Here is a 19,084-nt window from a genome sequence, read left to right on the forward strand (position 1 = left end):
TTCAAAGCTGAGGGTTTTCTGAGGTAGCAAAGAAACAGCAGGCAATTCCACTCTCCATGACCCGTTTCCCTTTTCTTTTACACTCCTAACACTGGCAGCCCTCACAACCTTGCAGCAATGGACTGAGCGGCTAAAGATAAAGGCCGGTCCTCCCACGCACAAGTTTCCCACGGCTTCATGCCCAGGCAATGTTCCTGCCTGCCGCTTGGGTATCTTTTTATGAGATTCCAGAACCCAACCCTGTCTGTGTATTAGCATGTACGTGCAGCGACTGAATCAAGAGGTGCCCTATAGACAGGTACACATAACTTTCCTTACCCACTTCTTTTCACCGTTTACTACACTAGGATGGGTCCCACAGCTAAGTACTGAAAATTGCAGTCTCCAATTCCAGTCATCGCTCCTGCCACTTCACCCAACTGTCTCTCGAGACAGTAATCAGGCGTAGTCAAAGCCCATTGCTGTCAAGTCACCTTTCCAATCGTAGTGACCCTTCTTTCTGCCTGGTGGTTCAAACTCCCAGCTCTTTGGTTAGCAGTTGAGCTAGTTAGCCACGGCACTCCCAGGACTCCTCAATCAGGACGACGAACTAGATTCCCAGGCCTAGCAACTGGATAGGAGCCCTGGTGGTGGTGGGGTTATACCTCGGGCTGCTAACTGTAAGGTCAGCAGTTCGAAACAACAAGCCACTCAACAGATGACAGAAGGCTCAGAAACTCACAGGAGCAGTTCTACCCTGTTCTATAGGGGTGCTATGAGTTGGCATCGAGTGGATGCCAGGGAGTTTGGTTTCTCCGTGGCCATGCCATAGGGTTTCTGAGGCTGTAAATCTTTACCACCCAGACAGCCTCCTCCTCCTCCTCGCAGATGAGCAGCGGGTGGGTTTGAAGTGCTAGCGGCCCACTGTTAACCTACTACCGCGCCATGGATCCTAATCCCGTAAAACTCACTCACTGCCATCGAGTCCATGCCAACTCATAGAGACCCTATGGGACAGGGTAGAACCGCCCCTGTGGGTTGCCAAGACCGTGACTCTTTATGGGTGCAGAAAGCCGCGTCGTTCTCCCACAATCCGGCATGGGGATGCCTTAAATATGAGAGGCCTTCAAAAAGTTGGTGGGAAAAGGCAGTTAAAATGTAATGGAATTTCGCCGCTCCTCCCCCACCCCCGATATATTTTCTTCTTTTCTTCCAAGGGATGGTACCCCTTTCTTAAGACTACATTAACTGGAATACAGTTAATCTCTTGTTTGAAGGCGCACGAGGTAAAGAAGCGTGCAGCGCAGAAGCTCGACCCCAATCCCAGTCGCGAGTGCCACCAAGTCCGGCGACTTCCAGCTGTCCCATCGCTCCCAAGCTTGGCTCGGGGCAGCTTCCTCCTGGTCCTCCTCCGTGTAAGCCAGGGCCAGGCAAATGGGCTTCCTGTTGACACCGGAATACAGGGAAAGGGCAGGAAGCGGCCAGGCCCGCTCGCTCCTCGCCCGCTGTCCCATTAGTTATTGCACCCACGTCGGTTTGGGCCGAGGGGGCGCGTCCAGCGCGATGGCTGCAGGGCGGCCCCCGGTAACCCCTCCCCGAGGAGGCGCGGCCCGGCCGCCGAGCACGCCCGCTCCGGGCCGGCGGGGCGCGGGGCGGGGACGGCGGAGAGCGCGGGAGCCAGCGCGGGGAGCCCGAGCGCCCGGCGCCGCGGGGAGGCGGGAGACGGGCCAGGCCCCGGCGGCCGCCGCTCGGCCGCGCGCTGCAGGTGGAGTGCGCCCAGGCGGCCGAGGCCCCCGAGCCGCCCTTGCCGCCGCCGCCTCCCGGGGGGCGCCTTTCTGGCCCGAGGGCGCTAGCGGGGGGCGGCCGCCGGCCCCGGGCTGCGCCCCGCGCCTCGCCCATGGCGGAGGGCCGGCGGCGGGACGACGAGGAGGAAGAGCTGCGCGAGCGGCGGGAGCTCGGGGGGCCGCGCCGCGCCCGGGGCCGCGCGCTCTCGGGCCACTCGGCTGCAGGTGAGGAGCGCCGGGCGCGCCCGCGGGGGACCGGTGACCGAGGGCTGGGCCACTTCGGGACGGCGGCGGTTCCCCCACCTGCCCGGCTGGGACCCGAGCCTTTAACGCTTAGAGGCCAGGGACCTTTTCCTGCTCCCCTCCGCCCCCCACTTTGGGGCCTGAAGCGATTGAAACCATTGTCTACCTGCGAATGGTACCCCCCGGGCTGTGACTCCAAAAATTTCCGTGCCAAACGGAGTTCAAGAGCTGCTGGCATGGAACGGGGCGCCTGGGTGGTTCCTTGGCTCGGGGTGAGTCAGAGGCCGGTGGGGAATTCACCGGCTCGGACCGCTCCCCGAGGGGGTGGACTGCAGCCACGGGCAGGTCAAACCACGTGCTGGCCCCGGAGAGGAGTCCCTCTTCTGTGCCCTGTGAACTTCGGACCTGGGGCCCGCGCGCCTCCCGCCTATCCACGGCCTCACCAGATTTCTGTCGGCTTGTGGAGTCATTTCGCCAGCCGCCCTCCGCCATGCCACAGGCCATTAGTTCGTGGCGGAGGGAGCATATGGCCCTGGGGTTGTCATTACGTTTATGGCTCTGGGGTTGGGTGTGCACGGAATGCACACGTACCCGAGGAAGGGTGAATAAGTGTAAGTCCACACCTCTCTCCCAGGGTTTTTCAGTGAAACATAATAGAGAGGAAATTCTTTGCCCTTTGTTTCCTTACCGGATAAATGATCAGAAAACAAAAAAGAAGATTAAGCCAAGGTGACAACCGCAGGGGGGTCAGGAAGGGAGAACGCTGCAGAGGAGAGGCACTCATTCAGAGCTCCTGAGCCTGTGGAAGGTAGTCAGCATTCCCTGGAACCATGAAAGCTCTGGGAGGCTTAACAGCAGAGAGAAAGTTGCAGAAGTAGAGAAGGTCTGGGAAAGAAGCAGAGTAGGAGAGAAGCTTGCAAAGAAACATCTCGAGTGAATATAAAGAGTCAACTTGATGTCCTTGGAATAGGATTTTAAGAATTACAAAAGATCGTTCCCTGTGCCCTTTACTAGGTGGAAATGTTGTTAGGAGCCAGAGGCAGCCAGGACTCGTAGGAAAGCATTACTGATGGGTCCTCCGCCGATGCCATGGCCCTGCGTCATCTCCAGTCTGCTGCGTTTGAGCTCATTGTGGCAGCTCCGGTGACAGTCCGTTTAAAGGGGCTTCCTCGGTTCACTGCCCTTAGGAACTGGACAGATCCAAAAGGCCCCGGGAGGGACTCAGCATCCTACTTGGAAACGAGCTGATAGCCAAGTTCAGTGTAAACTCACACCTAATGAGAGCAAGCTAGTAAGTGCCGGATGTGGGTACATATTTCTAGCCAGGAACAAGGAAGCACTGGAGAGGTACCTGCACTGGATTATTGACTTAAACAGTCTAGACCACCTTAGATTCCTTCACTCTCGCCCCAGAGACTGTCCTGCCCAGAGCTGTCTTGGAGTTCAAGCTAGTTGTGATGCAGATGTAGGCTTATCATTTAGTTGCAGTATGCGAATTTATTCCAAGGCTGGTGGAAGTGGCATTTTGTAACTTGTTTTTCTTTCAATTCTCAAGGCTGGCACAGGCCTTTCTGGTAGGTTTGTGATAATGTTGTGCTGAGACATGACTTTCTGTACTTTTTCTGCACTCGAGTGGGTGCATGCAGTTTCTAACCATTTTCTGTGCGTTCCCTGAGGGGTGAATGACATAAATGAGTAGAGGGCTATGCTTGCCCTGCTCGGTTTTATTTCTTTCAAGGTAAAACAATCATCAATAATCCAGGGCAGGTACGTCTGCATAAAGCCATGAGTGCACAGTAGCACTTCCCCGTAGGGTTTTGGGAGAGGGGTCTTCAAGCTGCCAACCTTCTGGCTAAAAGTCAAGCATTTCATGTTATTAAATGCTTATTAATGTTATTACATAGAGTTTGCATTTCTCTAAAAGTTATGCTCCTGTTCCCCCTCATTCATTAACGTCTTATTCAGACTCCATTGCATTCCTTACCAAGCTTGGGCATTTGTGCTAGAGTTTTGTTCTCTCCCGGTGAATGAAGAAGTGAACGGAGCCAGAGGCTGAATGTTTCTTCTGGTCTGCCAGCCTCTGCTCTGCTCTTTCCCACACCACTTGACAATCTAAAAGGTTTCCTCTTCTTTGATCTCCTAAACTGGAAAGAGTCTGTGCACTCAATCTCTTCTTGCAAAACTTAGAAGATTGTGAAACACATTGATTTGTTTTTGAAGGATACACACAGCAGAGGAAGAAACTCAGAAAAATCTTAACTACTTATAACCACTCCCCCTGTCAAGAAATAGGACATTGAGGTTTCTGAGAAGTGGTCCCTCTGTCCCCCATTTTTTTTTCAGTCACAACCAGCAGAAATAGATATTTGCCACTGCAGTTTCCAACTTTCTTTTAAAAATCATTTTATTGGGGTTCATACAACTCTTATCACAATCCATCCATCCATCCATGGTGTCGAGCACATATGTACATGTGTTGCCATCATCCTTCTCAAAACATTTTCTTTCTACTTGAGCCCTTGGCATCAGCTCCTCATTTTCCCCCCTCCCTCCCCCTCCCTCCTCCTTCACGAACCCTTGATAATTTAGAAATTATTATAATTTTGTCATGTCTTACGCTGTCCGACGTCTCCCTTCACTTGCTTTTCTGTTGTCTGTCCCCCAGGGCCCCTTTCCCCCTCTCATGGGGTTGCTGTGAGTTGGAATCCACTTGGTGGCAGTGAGTTTGGTTGGCTTTGCTGTTGTTATTCTGTAAGTTACCGCTTCACATCTTGATAAAGTCCTTTGATGCCTTAATATCCCACACCTTGTCGCCCATCGTGTACAGTGATTTGCAGGAGCTCTTTATTCATGCGGACATCTCAACTTTTGTTGGCTGTCTGCATTGCCATTAACTTGTTGAGCTCTGGTTTGATTTTTCCATTCTGTGTTGGTTTCTCTTACTAAATTTAAAGTGGATATTCCTCCTATATTGTCTTCTAAAAGCTTTGGAGCTTTCTTGATAAAGACACCATAATTTTCATTAGACTCTCAAAAAGGTCTGAAAATTGGGGGGTGGGGTGGCAGCACAGAGTTGAGTACCAGTGACCAATAGCATTTTTGTAATGTTTTATCAAAATTCTGTTTCTCCTCCCAGACACCCAAATGTTGTTGAGACTTGCTCCTAACTCATGGTGGCCCCATGCCATACCTCTCTTCCTTGTCCTCTGTAGTCTGGAAACTTTGCTTTGCCCACACGCGTTGAGCATCCTAGCGACCTGCAGGCTTCCCCTAGCAGGTGGTGGTGGCTGCCCATTGAGCACATTGCCTGGACTCAAGGAAGGGGAGGATTCTGCCACGACACTGCTGCTGCTCCTGATCTTAGGATTCTAGGAGATGGTGACAATCACTTCTCTGGCTTATTTCATATGAGTTTGCTAATGCTGCTTTGTCAGATTTCAGGGGGTTCTCCCCAGAGTTTCTTGGAAAGTGCTCTATTAATGAGGGAGAAGTCAACAGTAGGAGGCTCAAGCTGTTACCTCTCCCAATTCCTTTGGCACAAATTATGTGACTGGCCCCTTCTAACACAGCGGCTCTGCTGATACTCCATTACATCAGTAGAGGAGATGGGCTATGTGGAGAAGTTATAGCTCTGAACATCTACACGAGAGAAATGTCGTCATTATCTACTGTTAAGTTCTTCAGCTCATGGAGACCTTGTGCACAGTGGACTGACACGCTGCCTTGTCCGGCGTCATCTCTATGATTAGTCGTGAGTGAGACCCTTGTGAGCCACAGGGTTTTCATTGGCTGGCTTTTGGAAGTAGAGGGTCAGGACTTTCTTCCTAGTGGATCTTACTCTAGAAGCTTTATCGAAACCTTTTCCACATTACAGCAACATACAGCATGCAACATACAGCATCCATTGACAGATGGTAGTGGCTAGGTTTGAAGTATATTGACGGGGAATCGAACTTAAGTCTTCCACACAGAAGGCAAGAATTCTCCGACTGAGCCACCAGTGGCTCATTGTTAAATCAGTGCAAGATGAAGGGATGTGTCTGCTAGCTTCAGAGCATCCCACTGCCATGGCCCTGCAGTCGATTCTGACATTACAGTGACCCTTGAGAGGATGCCCAAGGTTGTGAATCTTTATGGGAGCAGGTGCCCTCCTTGCGTATTAGATTGGCGAGGAAGGGAAACATTTAGGCAGATTTGAGACAAGAATAAGAAAGCTATGGTGGAAACTTGCTCTCCATAAGTAGAAGTGACTTACACCTAAAGTTATTTCTGGATGTCACCTTTCAGACAAATAATAGCTTGATTTATAAAATAAGCAGTATCTCCCATGAATAATGTGTTTAAGGGTAAACAATCAAACAGTCAACATTTACCCAAAAGCAGAGGTGAGAAGACAAGGAGGGGAAGGGAAGCTAGAGCAAGAGAAACAGAACAAACAGAATGGAAATAATGTGAATGTTGACATAGGGTGAAAATTGTAACCAGTGTTGAAATTTGGTCAATTAATATGTCTTATCTAGCCATAATTTCTTATGTGATATATTGTAATTCTAGACTCTAGGCTGGTGGCTATGACCCCTTTTTGGTGGGAGTTCCTGTTACAGGATTAAGGTGGGACTACGTCTTGACTTTAGTGGAAGGTGGAACCAAGTCACACCCTTTGTTTCCTTGGGAACATCTTTAGGAATACTATACTAGAGGTGAGACTTCACACACATCATCCTTCCTTTTTCCTTGATACACTGTACGGCTGGCTAAAAGGAACCCTGGTGGCATAGTAGTTACTAGTTGGGCTGTGCTAACTTAACTCCAAGGTCAGCAGTTCAAAACTACCAGCTTCTCTGAGGGAGAAAGATGAGGTTTCTACTCCCTGACAGAATTACAGTCTTGGAAACCCACAGGGGGCAGTTCTCTCCTGCCCTGTAAGTTCACTGTGAGGTGGATTTGGTGCGATGACAGTGAGGTTTTTTGTTGGGGGGGGGCATGGTATGGAAAGACTCAACAACCACACCTCCATCAAAGCCAATGTCTAAGAGCCAAAGAGAAATCTAGGGACCATTGGAAGAGCATGTGCAAGATCTCTCACAATTGGCGGAGACTGCCAAGACCAGATGTACCAGTGACTCTGGTCACGGAGACTATGGGACTGAGCAAGAGGAACAGAGCCAAGACTGTGAGGTGGAGCAGCAAGCTGGCTTCCTGGCCCATGGAGGCAAAGGCCAAGGGACCATGTGGCTGAGAGGCTGAGGATGGGAGACTTAGCCTCTGGCTGAGGAGAGGTGTCACAGTAGACCAATGACTGTTCTGTTTGCTGATCCTGGTTTGTGATAACCTATTCACTTCCCTAATAAACCCCTTAGTTGTAAGTATTATCTGTGGCCATTGCAATGAATTATGGAACCCCACAGAGAAATGGCATGCAGTGGGAGAATAGGTGTCATCAGAATAGGGGAAAGAAGGATGATGGCTGGTCAGAATAGGGGAAAGAAGGATGAAGGATAATGTCAGACTCATGGCAATAGGGAGGCCAGAGGAGGCCAGAGGTGGCCGGGCAGCTTTCCACCCATCCCCGTTAGTGGTTCAGTAGGAAATTAATTTGCACCTAAAATACAACACAACATTAATTTTTAAAAGAGGAGGAGGAGGAGGCCTGGACTTTAGGAACTGTGGGTTAGGCAGAGTTGTTTACAAAAACAAAACCAGTGATATATATATATATATAACAAAACCAGTGATTTTTATATGTACACACACACACACACATATAAAACAATAACAAAACAGTGATCATATATATATATGTATATATGCTTTATATCAAGAAGGCATCTGAGTCCACTTCAACTCAAGTCCATAAGTTCAGTGCAGGCCAGGGCCCTCTCCAGCTGGGATCCAAGGAGGTCAGTGGCTGGTGGGTGCAGAGTCTTGTGGATCCAAAGTTGGTGGAACCATGGCAAGGCATCGACAGCTCTCAGGGTTGGGCAGCACACGGGACTTTCCCTGGAAGCAGATGCAGAGTCCCAGCAAGCAGGAAGGCAAATTGACACAGAAAGAGAGAAAGTAGTTCCTAGTGTGTCCCTAATTTTTAGGCCACACCCCCAAGGAGGTACGACCAGACGAATACCTTAAGGACAGGTTGGACTCCACCCTGGCCCTGCCTCCACAGGGGTGCCATTAAGTTGACTTAAAATCTGGCTACCACAGCTTTATGCTTTTCCTTGAGGTGAAGATGGAAATGACCCAGAGAGGGGAAAGAGCAGAGAGAGAGAGAGAGAGAGAGAGAGAGAGAGAGAGAGTGTGTGTGTGTTTTGAGCCAGTCTTTTCTTTTTGCTAATAAACTTTATTTTTTTAGAACCGCTTTATAAATTCAGAAAAATTTGAGCAGACAGTTCGCAATGCACCCCTTTAAAACAATTAATCAACTGATATTAACATTCTTTTTTCTTATTGAGCAAAAGAAGCCTATCTTCTAGTTCTTTTTTAACTTCAGATCTTGTATTCATTTTAAAACTTTATTGTGATTTAGGTAGAGATTTACAGAGCAGATAATCGGTTTTACATGAAACAGTTTGTATACATTTTGTTTCTTATCCATTTCCATTTCCTCCCTATTTCATCATCCCATCGCTCATCCCACAGCCTCCCTGTGGTTCCTGTTTTCACTCTCCCTTCCCTAATAGTTCTCTGAGCATTGCCCTTGGGTCAGTACCACCCTTTTGATCTTAAATTATTGATTCATCTAACACGGAATGAATTTAGTTCCAGACCTGAAGGGTGATGAAGGGCCATAGGCTTGGGGGTTCCACCAGTCTCTATCTGACCAATAAGCCTGGTCTCTTATGATTTTCAGTTCTGTTCCACAGTTTTCTCCCCCTCTATGCAGGACCTCTGACGTGAGCCTTTTGAGAGCAGTTGGTGGGCACTGTCTAGCTCTTCTGGTCTCAGAGTTGTGGAGACTGAGGATTGTGTGGCCAGCAGTTAGTCATTGGACTAATTGTTTTTGTGTATCTTTCTGTTGCCATCACTCTTCTGTCCTCTAGCCAGGAGAACCTGGTGTTTGGACCTTAGATCCTAAAATCCATTCTGAATCAAGATGCTCTTAGTTCTCCCTAAGGTTTTGTCATGTCTTACAGTCCCAGTTAGAACACCCCATTACATTTAGTTGTCAGACTTTCTCAGACTTGCGTTGATAGTTTGGAGGCAGACTGGGTAGGTAGATCTTTCATTTGGGGTCTGTTGGATGTTTTCTCATGAGGAGAGTGGGGTTATGGGTTTTAGGGAGGAAGCGCATACTCATCATCATCTAAGATGCACCCACTCCTCCCTTAGCAGTATGATTAGGTTCCAGAAACCAACCTTTATACAAATATGGAGGCACATCCAATTACAAAATAGAGGATGTTTGCATGATTGCATAATTATCAAATTGTGCCATTGCCTAACCGACAAGCCACTGAGACTGGTGGCTCTGCCGTGTTGATGCAGAATCTTTGCCGTCACATCCACCCTCCTCTCCCCAGGCGCCTCAGCCTTCACTGCTGCCCAATGTCCATCCTCAAGGTGGAAAATAGGCAGGTAGTGGAATTATCGTACTATTGTTGAAAATACCATGTTGACTCAAAGACTGTTATCAGCATTAACGTTAATCTTGTTCATCTGGCTGAGGTAATGTTTGGCAAGTTTCTCCGTGATCAAGTTATTCTTTTTTTTCTCCTCCTTCCCAGACTGTACGCTTTGGCAGGAAGTCACTGTGCCCAGCTCACACTTAAGGAGTGGGGAGTCACACGCCGTCTAGATCCTCATCAGCGTGGAGTAGCTCTATACATTATGAGGCGTTCTACCTTCATGGAAGAAGGGCTTAACTTATTTTTTTAATTTCTTTTTTTTTTCATACTCACAGTAACCCTATAGATCTAGTAGATCAGTTTCTTTGGATCTCCAAAGCTGTAAATCTTTTTTTTTTTAAATCATTTTATTGGAGGCTTGTGGTAGTTACATAGTCTGGTGTCAATTTAAGGATTAAGAGTATAGGGGTGGAGTCTAGCCTGTCAATCGGGATATAGCCAATGAGGCCTCTGTGTGGGCATGGCCTTCTTTTGAGGATTCTGGGAACTCCTGTATTTCCTCCTTGGAGGCGGAAGACACTCTCTCTGCTCACTCCCTTGGTGACTCTTTACTGACAAGACTCACTCCCTGTGAGATGTTTCTGAGGAAAAGCCACATGAAGCTACCCTGAGGCAGTCAGAGTTTCGGAGCTAAAGGAACCACATGGAGCAGCACTGAGATGCTTAAAATGGTTCTGGATCCACAAGCCCATGATCTTCTTGCATTCAGCATCATTTCATATATTTTGTGAGTCTGAAGAGGATTTTATAGATTGGTATCGGACCTATGGGCTAATACTGGACTTATGGACTTGATCTGGACTGGGCTGGAATGTTTTCTCAATATTCAATTGCTCTTGTGTATAAAGCTCTTTCTTATACACATATGAGTGTTCCTGAATTTGTTTCTCTAGTCTACCCAGACTAACACAGGACTCTTACAGCTTATAACATTCCATACATCAGTTGTATCAAGGATATGTATACATATATTGTCATCATCATTTTCTAAACTTTACTTTCTACTTGAGCCCTTGGTATCAGCTCTTCTTTTTTTCCTTCCCCTCCCCATTCCCGCCTTTGTGACCCATTGATAAATTATAAATTATTATTGTTTTTATATCTTAGACCGACTGAAGTCTCCCTTCACCCACGTTTCTGTTGTTCATCCCCCTAGGGGAGAATTATGAGTTGATCATTGTAATTGGTTCCCCCTTTCTCCTCTGCTCTCCCCCCTCCCTTTCTCCCTACCTTCCTGGTATTGCTACTCCCAATTCTGTTCCCGAGCAGTTTATTGGACCTGGATTCTGTGTGTGCATCAAAGCTGCGAATCTTTTTTTTTTTTTTGCTGCTGCAAATCTTTATGGAGAAGACAGACTCAATGGCAGTGGGCTTTGGTAGGTTTTAGTTCCATTTTTTTTTTTATTAAGGAAGACCAAAAAAGAATCAATGCATTTGAATTGTGCTGGCAAAGAATATTGGCGGTACCATGGACTGCCAAAAGCACAAACAAATTTGTCTTGGAAGAAGTACAGCCAGAATGCTCCTTAAAAAGGATGTCAGTGATGGTTGTACAACACCAAGAGTATCATCAATGGCGCTGAATTAAACATGAAGAAGCCATGGAATTTGCAGGAGGGCAAGGGAGTATTAGAGCTGAAAGTGATGATGTATACCTACACAACTCTTTTTAGAAACATTGTCACCGTGGAAGTGTATGGCATGGGAATATTGTATCAAAAAAACTATTAAAAAAAAAAAGAAATGTAACAGAAACAGAATGAGCCTTAGAGGCAAGGATGGTGAGACTCAGCTATGTAGTGCTGCTATTGCTGGAACAAGATTTGCTTGGTTAGGTAGAGAGGCAGCAAAAAAAAAAAAATGAAAGAGAGAGAGAGAGAGAGAGAGAGAGAGAGAGAGAGAGAGAGAGAGAGAGAGAGAGAGAGGAAGATGCTTGGTGAGGAGGTTTGGCCCAATGGCTACAACAACGGCCTTGTGCATAAGAACAGTTGTGAGGAAGGCACAGGACTGAGTATGCATTGTGTTGTACATACATTCACTAAGCATTGGGCCCGACCCGATGGTGCCTAGCAACAGCAATGTTTTGTCATTCAGAGGGTGTAAATGCACTTCCTCCACCCTTATTCTGCCCAGAAGGTCTGAGGAGGGTAACACCTGACTCAATTTCATTGTGAAAAACATATGTTGGCTTGTGGTGCCTTTGATGAGCGCTCATTCTCACTGGAGTCCACAGGAATGAGTGACTGATATAAATTCCTTCTCATTTTGGTACAGTAGGAAAGGGTTCTGAAGAGAGCACTTCACTGGAATAATCAAATATAATACATATTATACACCAGGTGCCAGGTAATATTCTAATTACCTTACTTGCATTTTCTTATTAAATATGGCATGAATTCCATGGTATAGATATGATTATTTCCTTCATTTCACAGATGAGGAGATGGAAGTCTAAAACCAAACCACCTGTACTGATTAACACTGAGCCAGTGGAACAGAGAATTGTTACCTAGGGTTTCTGTGGCTGTACCTTCTATGGGAGCGGAAAGCCTCATCTTTCTCTTGTGGAGTGGCTGGTGGGTTTAAACTGCTAACCCATTACACTATCTGGACACCTAACAGAAGCCTCTCTCACTCACTGTCATCTGGTCAATTCTGACTCATATTGCTCCTATAGAACATAGTAGAACTGCTTCCTTGGGTTTCCAAGACTGTAAATCTTTACTGGAGTAGAAAGCCTCATTTTTCTCCCTTGGAGCTGCTGGTGGTTTTGAACTGCTGACCTAGTTAGCAGCTCGTGCAAGTCACTGTGTCACCAGGCCTCAGCAGAAGCCTGCAGAGATGGATGGATGGATGGATGGATGGATGGAGTGAGGGAGGGAGGGCGGGCGGGCAGGCAGACAGACAGAAACTTCACGCAGGAGAGCCTTCTCTAGGCTCTCAGAGGATAGGATCGGAGTGATTGAGAGTTGGAGGGGGAGCGGTGCCGGTGGTCGGCCCACCGGGCGCGCCACAGCGCGCATGCGCGCCTGGCCGATGGGTCGTCTGGACGGGGGAAACTCTCGATGATTCCCCCTAGCGGCGACGAGAAGGAGGACAAGGTATCTTCTCCGAGGCTGCTGGTCTACCCACCTTTCTTGTCGGGGGCGGCCCGGGTTTGCCCGGCGAAGCCGGCCCGGCGGGGGGCGGGGGGGGCGCGCGCTCAAAGTCACATAACCAGTGAGTGACATAGTTCAAATTTTGTGGCAGAGACACCTAGTTGCCTAATGCATATTCATTCTCTTCTTCCTTATAAATTGGAAGCCCCTGAATTGTAGGTGTGGCCATGTGCCCATATATGAGATCGCGTCTCCCAGTCTGCTAATGAGATGCAAGTCAAAATTGTTTAATAGGGTTCCCAGGAAAGTTTTTAAAAGAGGGCTAACTCAACTGCACAGAATAAACAACCTTCCTACCCAGCATAAGGAGGCGATGGCTGGACCTCCGGCAGCCATTCTGGGTCTTGAGGATCATGGAGGATGAAAACTGGGCCCTGAGGGATGGTGGGCAGGAAAACAATGAAATTCAGAGCTCAGAGATAATAAAGTCACCCTCTGAGCTTTTGATAGCCCATCTCATTTCTCCTTTGAGTAAAGATGATGCTGTCTTTGTAAAAGGCCTTTCTTGTCTTTGATCTCTATAACTACCAGCTGGATAAAATCCCTAAACGATACAGATTCTAACACGATCTTATTGTCCCCAACCCTGCCCTTATCAGTAAGCAGTCATGGATTTTGTTAACCTGATGTTACCCTAGGGTACCTCAATTCTCATTGCTATTTAATTGTTGGTAATTTAATCATGAAAATGTGATCTTCCTTGGAGAAATCACTTAGCTTTTTTGTCCCCTGCTTTCTTTATCCTTTAAATGGGTATTACTTATTTTCCAACTACAAACTAATACAGGTTCTCAGAGGAGCTGTGTTGGTGTCAGGATGCTGACCAGAAAGTTGGTAGGTTAAGGCCAGCAGGTGGGAGGAAGAAGAGACAGTTTGCTTCTGTGAAGAGTTACAGTTTCAGCGCATTTAAGTCACTGTGAGGAATATGCTTGTAAACTTGATGTTCGTCCGAGTGATGTATAGTTCTCAAAGAGGATTGTGGGCATCTTGGAAAGGTTTAAGGGTCCCCAAAAGAACCCGAAAAACAGACTTACCATATATACTCGTGTATAAGCCAAGTTTTCGAGCACATTTTTATTGCAGTTTTGTGGTAAAGTAAGGTGCCCCGGCTGATATCTGGGTGGGCTTATACTCGAGTCTATAGGTAACTTCTTTTGTCGTTTTGCTTAATGTCGGTGCTGAGTACTTCTCAGGGTCCGCAGGTAGGGAGGAGATTTTGTCTCCTGTGCCCAGGCACAGAAGCAGATTCCCGTTCCCTTTACTGATAAGCCTGCGATGCTGCTGCTTGGGATACAGAGTCTCTTCATCTCCATCTTCATCTTCACTGGACCAGAAGTGTTTCCAGAAGACTCATCAGTCAAAGAATCACGATGCTGGAGAACAACAGATGCAGAAGGAAATGTTTGCACGAGATATGGAGAACAAACTTTTCTGGAAATAAACATCATCCTTCCCAAATAGCTCTTGAAGCTAGTAGGAAGACAGAGGTGTTTTTTGTTTGTTTGTTTGTTTGTTTTAACACTGGGAGGCCCCCAGCGGGAGGCCCTTGTGTGGATGGTCCTCCTTGTCTTCCCAGGGATGTCAGGAAATAAGTAAGCTCTGAAATGCCTGCCACCGCGAGAGCCAAAGGCAGAAACCAGGTGATTCGAGAAATTCTAAGTGTACTTCTGCAAGCCCTGACAGAAGCAAGGCTTGCTTGCTCCTTCCAAACTGCTTCAAAGATTCCGTGAAAATCCAGCAAGTTAAGTACCGCAAACTGTGTGGCAGGTTGGGGGTGGTGGTGATAATGAACAGATGTTAACTACCCCAAACTGTGTGGCAGGTTGGGGGTGGTGGTGATAATGGACAGATGTTGCCACCGGCCCAGAGGATAGCAAGTTCTAAGAGGAGCAGGACTCTAAGCCAAGTGAGCAGGCTGCACGGGGAAACAATCTGCATTTCCCCAGGGGAGTCTCAGACCATCAATTGATATCTGCATTTCCCCAGGGTTTCAGACCCCCAACTGGCTCCGGTGCTGATCTGAATGGCCTTGCTTGCCTCCAGGGAAGACCATCTTTACTAATTAAATTTAAAAGGAATTGTTACTGCCAGGGAGGGGGCTGAGCCATTCTGGATTTTTAACAAGTTAAATAGACATATTTCTAGTATTTTGATGATCCGCAGGCTTACTCTTTCCCCCTGTCACCATCCCATCCCTTGTCTAGTGATTCCCTGGCAGGGAGTCCTCTCAACACTCATACCAGCTCATTGGCAACAGCTGGAGCTTTCTGGAAAACCTTGCCAGGTAGATTTATGTGGCTCAGGTGAGGTGTAACTGTTGCTACAAAGAGACATAGTCCGTGAATAGAATCCATTTGGAACAAGTTTGTTTTTCTTTAATGTGCAAGTTTGTTTGCACCTTACCCTGAATGAGTTAATGATCTGAAATGCCCTAATGTCACAAACAACATTTTATCTCCTACCCTTTTTTGTTTTCCTGAGAACTTCCTTGAGGCATTTCCTCTTATGACAGGCTGTGGGATTTCTCAAGTTTCTGTGGGGTGGGGACGCAGTAAGTCACCTGGAAATCCTGGTAGTTTGCAGACCCTGACCCAGTGGCACTGGGGTGCAGCGTTCTGACAAGCGCAGGAGGTGCTTCTGCTGATCCCTGGGCCATTGTTGAGTAACCAGAACCTTAGCACTGGGATTCAGCAGAATCAACTATGAAGCAACAAAAGACTTGTGCCCTTGCCTGTACGCTGAGGCTTTCTGATGAATTATACCCAAAATAGTGGCTGCAAAGCTAGATTTTTGATAGGACATGTGAGTTAAGAATCACTGGGGCAGTGTCCAATTAAAAAATAGAGATGTTGATTTTTGGGGTAGGATTTCTTACTACTTAATCTGTTTTTCCATCATAAGTAATTCATGTTAGGATGACTTTTTGTGAAAGAGAATAAATAAATGGAATTCATCATGCATTTTATGCATGGAGTTTACTCAATCCGTCTCCTGCAGCTGGTGAAGATTCCACATACAGACTGGTGTGGTGAGCTAAGGGAATGCACCGAACATGCGCAGGCTGGTGATGTGCCGGGTAGAGAGGCCTGTTGTGCTCACCTCAGCCGTTGGAGGTATGTGCTTAGAATCCACGGGTAAATTGGAAGACGCAGAAAGCAGTCTCAGAGGTCGAGTATAAGCCGACCCGATTATCAGCCGAGGCACCTCATTTTACCACAAAAACTGCATTACAAATGTGCTGGAAAAGTCAGCTTACACACGAGTATCTACAGTAAGTGGTGGTGGTGGTCAGGTGCTATTGAGTTGCTTCTGACTCATGTTCAACAGAATGAGGCACCTCCTGGTCCTGCATCCTCTCAACTGTTGTCATGTGTGAGCCCTTTATGACAGCGATTGCGTCAAGCCATCGTATGGAGGATCTTACTCTCTTTCATGAACTCTCCACTTTACCGAGCGCGGTGTCCCTTTCCAGGGCTCGGTCTCTTCTGATAACATGTCCAAACTACTTGAGGGGAAGTCCCACCATCCTCATGTCCAAGGAGCATCCTGGTTGCACTTCTTCCAAGATGGATCTGTCTGTTCTTCAGGCAGTCCATGGTCCTTTCAATATTCTTCATCAGCACCGTCACTGAAAAGCGTCAGTTCTTCCCAGCCTTCCTTGTTCCTTGTCCAACTTTCACATGTATACGAGGCCACGGCAAAGTCCACGGGTTAGTTACCCCGTGGTCCTAAAAGCAATGTCCTTGCCCTTCAACATTTTAAAGAGGTCCTGTGAAGCAGATTTGCCCAGTGCAGTTCTTTGTTGAACTGACGCCTAAGGACTCTGGAGAACATCCCTTTTTAAGCTGGATGACAGCGCTGCATCTTCAGTTAGTGACAGTGCCATGTTTATCACTCCATCTGTCTACTTCCATGGTTTCTGAAGTTGCTAATTGGCTTTTTTTTTTAAGACAGCTTTTTCAAAAATGTTCTGAGGTCAACAGGCGTAAGAGCTCTGCCTCAAATGGGGACTATGGCCAGGCTGGCGTGCCTGGCTACCTCAGAGGCCTATGACAAGCCTATGCATAACAAACTGTCTTTTGGATCCATCTGCTGAAAGGATGTGAGGGTCCTGTGGTACCTGCCTGGCTACGAAATGCCTTCCCTTGGGTCTGTGGGCTGAGGGTGCTCTGAGGTTTTCAGAATTGGCGGAGGGTAAAATTGATAGCGGTGGTTCAGTGGCAGAAGCCTTGCCTTTCATAAATGGCATCGCCCACCTGTCAGTGGAAGCTTGTTTGCTGTTATGACTTTTGGTGGAGTGTCCATTCTGAGAAAGACTAGGACGAAGTATGCGAGGGCTGTTGGTTGACGTGCATGAGATAAAGAGGCCTGTTCTGTAATCTTTTCTTTTTTAATCAGCCACTGAAAACCCTATTGATCATATTGGTCCAATCTGTAGCTGATCATGGAGGTGGCCCAGGGCCTTGCGGTGTCTCATTCCGTTGGGGTGGGGTTGCTGTAGTTGGGGGCTGATGCCATGGCAAATTAAAACAAAATTAGCAAGCTCCATGCATGACACATCCAGATTCTTAAGCAAATGTGAGCTTCATGAAGAGTTTTTTTGTGTGCTCCTTGTTATATCCTTATAACTCAGAGCAGTACCTGGCACACAGTAGGTGTCCCTTTTACTGTGTCAAATATAAATGAGGTGTGAAACTCAGATGTAGATTTGGATATTTGACTCAGTGAAGCAGGCTAATTAAGGCCGCAGACCGCAGAGAGTCGGTAGAATGCTGTGGGGAAGGTGGCTGGGTAAGATTTTCAAGGGAGAAAATGAACTAGTGAGTTGAAATGTTGAGCATCAGAGTGGGGGCCAAGCCCAATGATACCCATGCTTTGTGGCGTAGAAAAAAGGTGTCATTTCACAGCATTGTCAGGAGAGGAGCCACGAGAGTGAACATTTGGTATTAAGTCTTAATTAGAGCTAGCTTGTGATTAGCATTAAATATAATGATGAGTACTTAAGTAGCACTCAGAACAAAGCTTTCAACTGCTCCTTGAGCGCAGGGACTGTGTAAGCCTTGTAGAGGATGTCATTTGTACTGATCACCTCCTGGGCTTTCCAGGAATGCTTAATGTAGATAATGAAGAATTAGGGTTTCTAATCCCAGTATTCTTTCATTCACCACTTGTTTTAATTGGATGCCTTATTTTTTCCTCCTGCAGTAGGTTAAAAGGGAAAAATGCACCCACTGATCTGTAGCATATTTGAACCACATATTTTGTTTATTTATTGGTCACTTGTTTAGTGCTTAATATGTGTCAAAAGCTCATGTGTCAGCCTTGTATCAACCCTGGGAAGCAAGTTCTTTTATTTGCCTGCTTTGAAGGTGAGAAAAAGAAAAATGGGGCCAAGAGAAGCTGAGTGGAACCTATTTATTTGGCTCTTTAATTTTTAAATTAGCCTACAGTAAAATTGGCTGTGCGTGTGTTTTTCTGAGTCTTGATACATGTTTAGATATGTACAATCCATCCACACCATAGTTGAGATATACAACAGTTCCATTACCTTAAAATTCTCTTATGCTGGACAATTTGTTATCATACCTTCCTGATAGCTTTCATCCCTGGCATCCACACATCTGTTCATGGCGTCTATGCTTTTGTCTTTTAAGAATATTTTATAAACACAATAATAAATAATGTAATTTAACACACCTCTTCAGTGACTTTTGCATAGATGTTGTTGTGTATATTGGAAGTCCGCTCCTTTTTCTGGTTGAGTTGTGTTCCATTGTATGGGTGTACCACACACCTGTGTTAGTCTGGGTGGTAATGAGTAAAGCTGCTATAAATCTTCTCGTTCAGGTTTCCCTGTGGACATGAGATTTTCATTTCTCTAGTTTAAACACAGTGAAAACTGTGAGCTGGAATTTGAGGGGACTGCCTTGTTTTCCAGGTTTTGCAAGTTTATACCTTTGACAAGGTGCAGTCTTCTTATATGACATGGTTTAGAGGGATATGTTTGCATCTTCCTTCTCTGACAGGTTTCCGTCTCATACAGGTTCTGGGTTTTGCAGGTTTTACTGTACTTTGATGTAAGCATGCTGAGGTAAATAGTAAATTCGAATGGGAAAAGGGTCAAACAGTTTTTCCAGAGTATTTTTCATTCTCATCAGCAATGTGTGAGCAATCCTCCTACCCCACATCTTCACCAGCGTTTAGGGTATCTGTTTGCCTTGTTTAGTTTTTATTTTGTAACCCTTCTAGTAACTGTGTAAGAAGTAACATTTCATGGTTTAATTTGCACTTCTTT

General features: G+C 46.7%; 1 protein-coding gene across 3 annotated transcripts in view; it reads left to right on the forward strand.

The window, feature by feature from the left end:
- Window positions 1–1,644: 1,644 nt before the first annotated feature.
- The window catches only part of SH3D19 (SH3 domain containing 19), a 232,486-nt gene continuing 215,046 nt past the window's right edge, over window positions 1,645–19,084 (forward strand). Inside the window, exon 1 of one of the 3 annotated variants that reach the window (XM_075543706.1) lies at window positions 1,645–1,988. In XM_075543706.1, the coding sequence (XP_075399821.1) occupies window positions 1,877–1,988 (112 nt within the window). In that variant the 5' untranslated portion in view covers window positions 1,645–1,876. The remainder of the gene's footprint in view (window positions 1,989–19,084) is intronic. The other 2 variants (XM_075543704.1, XM_075543707.1) reach the window with 2 other exon arrangements.

Source organism: Tenrec ecaudatus, chromosome 3 (assembly GCF_050624435.1).
Source record: "Tenrec ecaudatus isolate mTenEca1 chromosome 3, mTenEca1.hap1, whole genome shotgun sequence".
Lineage (NCBI taxonomy): Eukaryota > Metazoa > Chordata > Mammalia > Afrosoricida > Tenrecidae > Tenrec > Tenrec ecaudatus.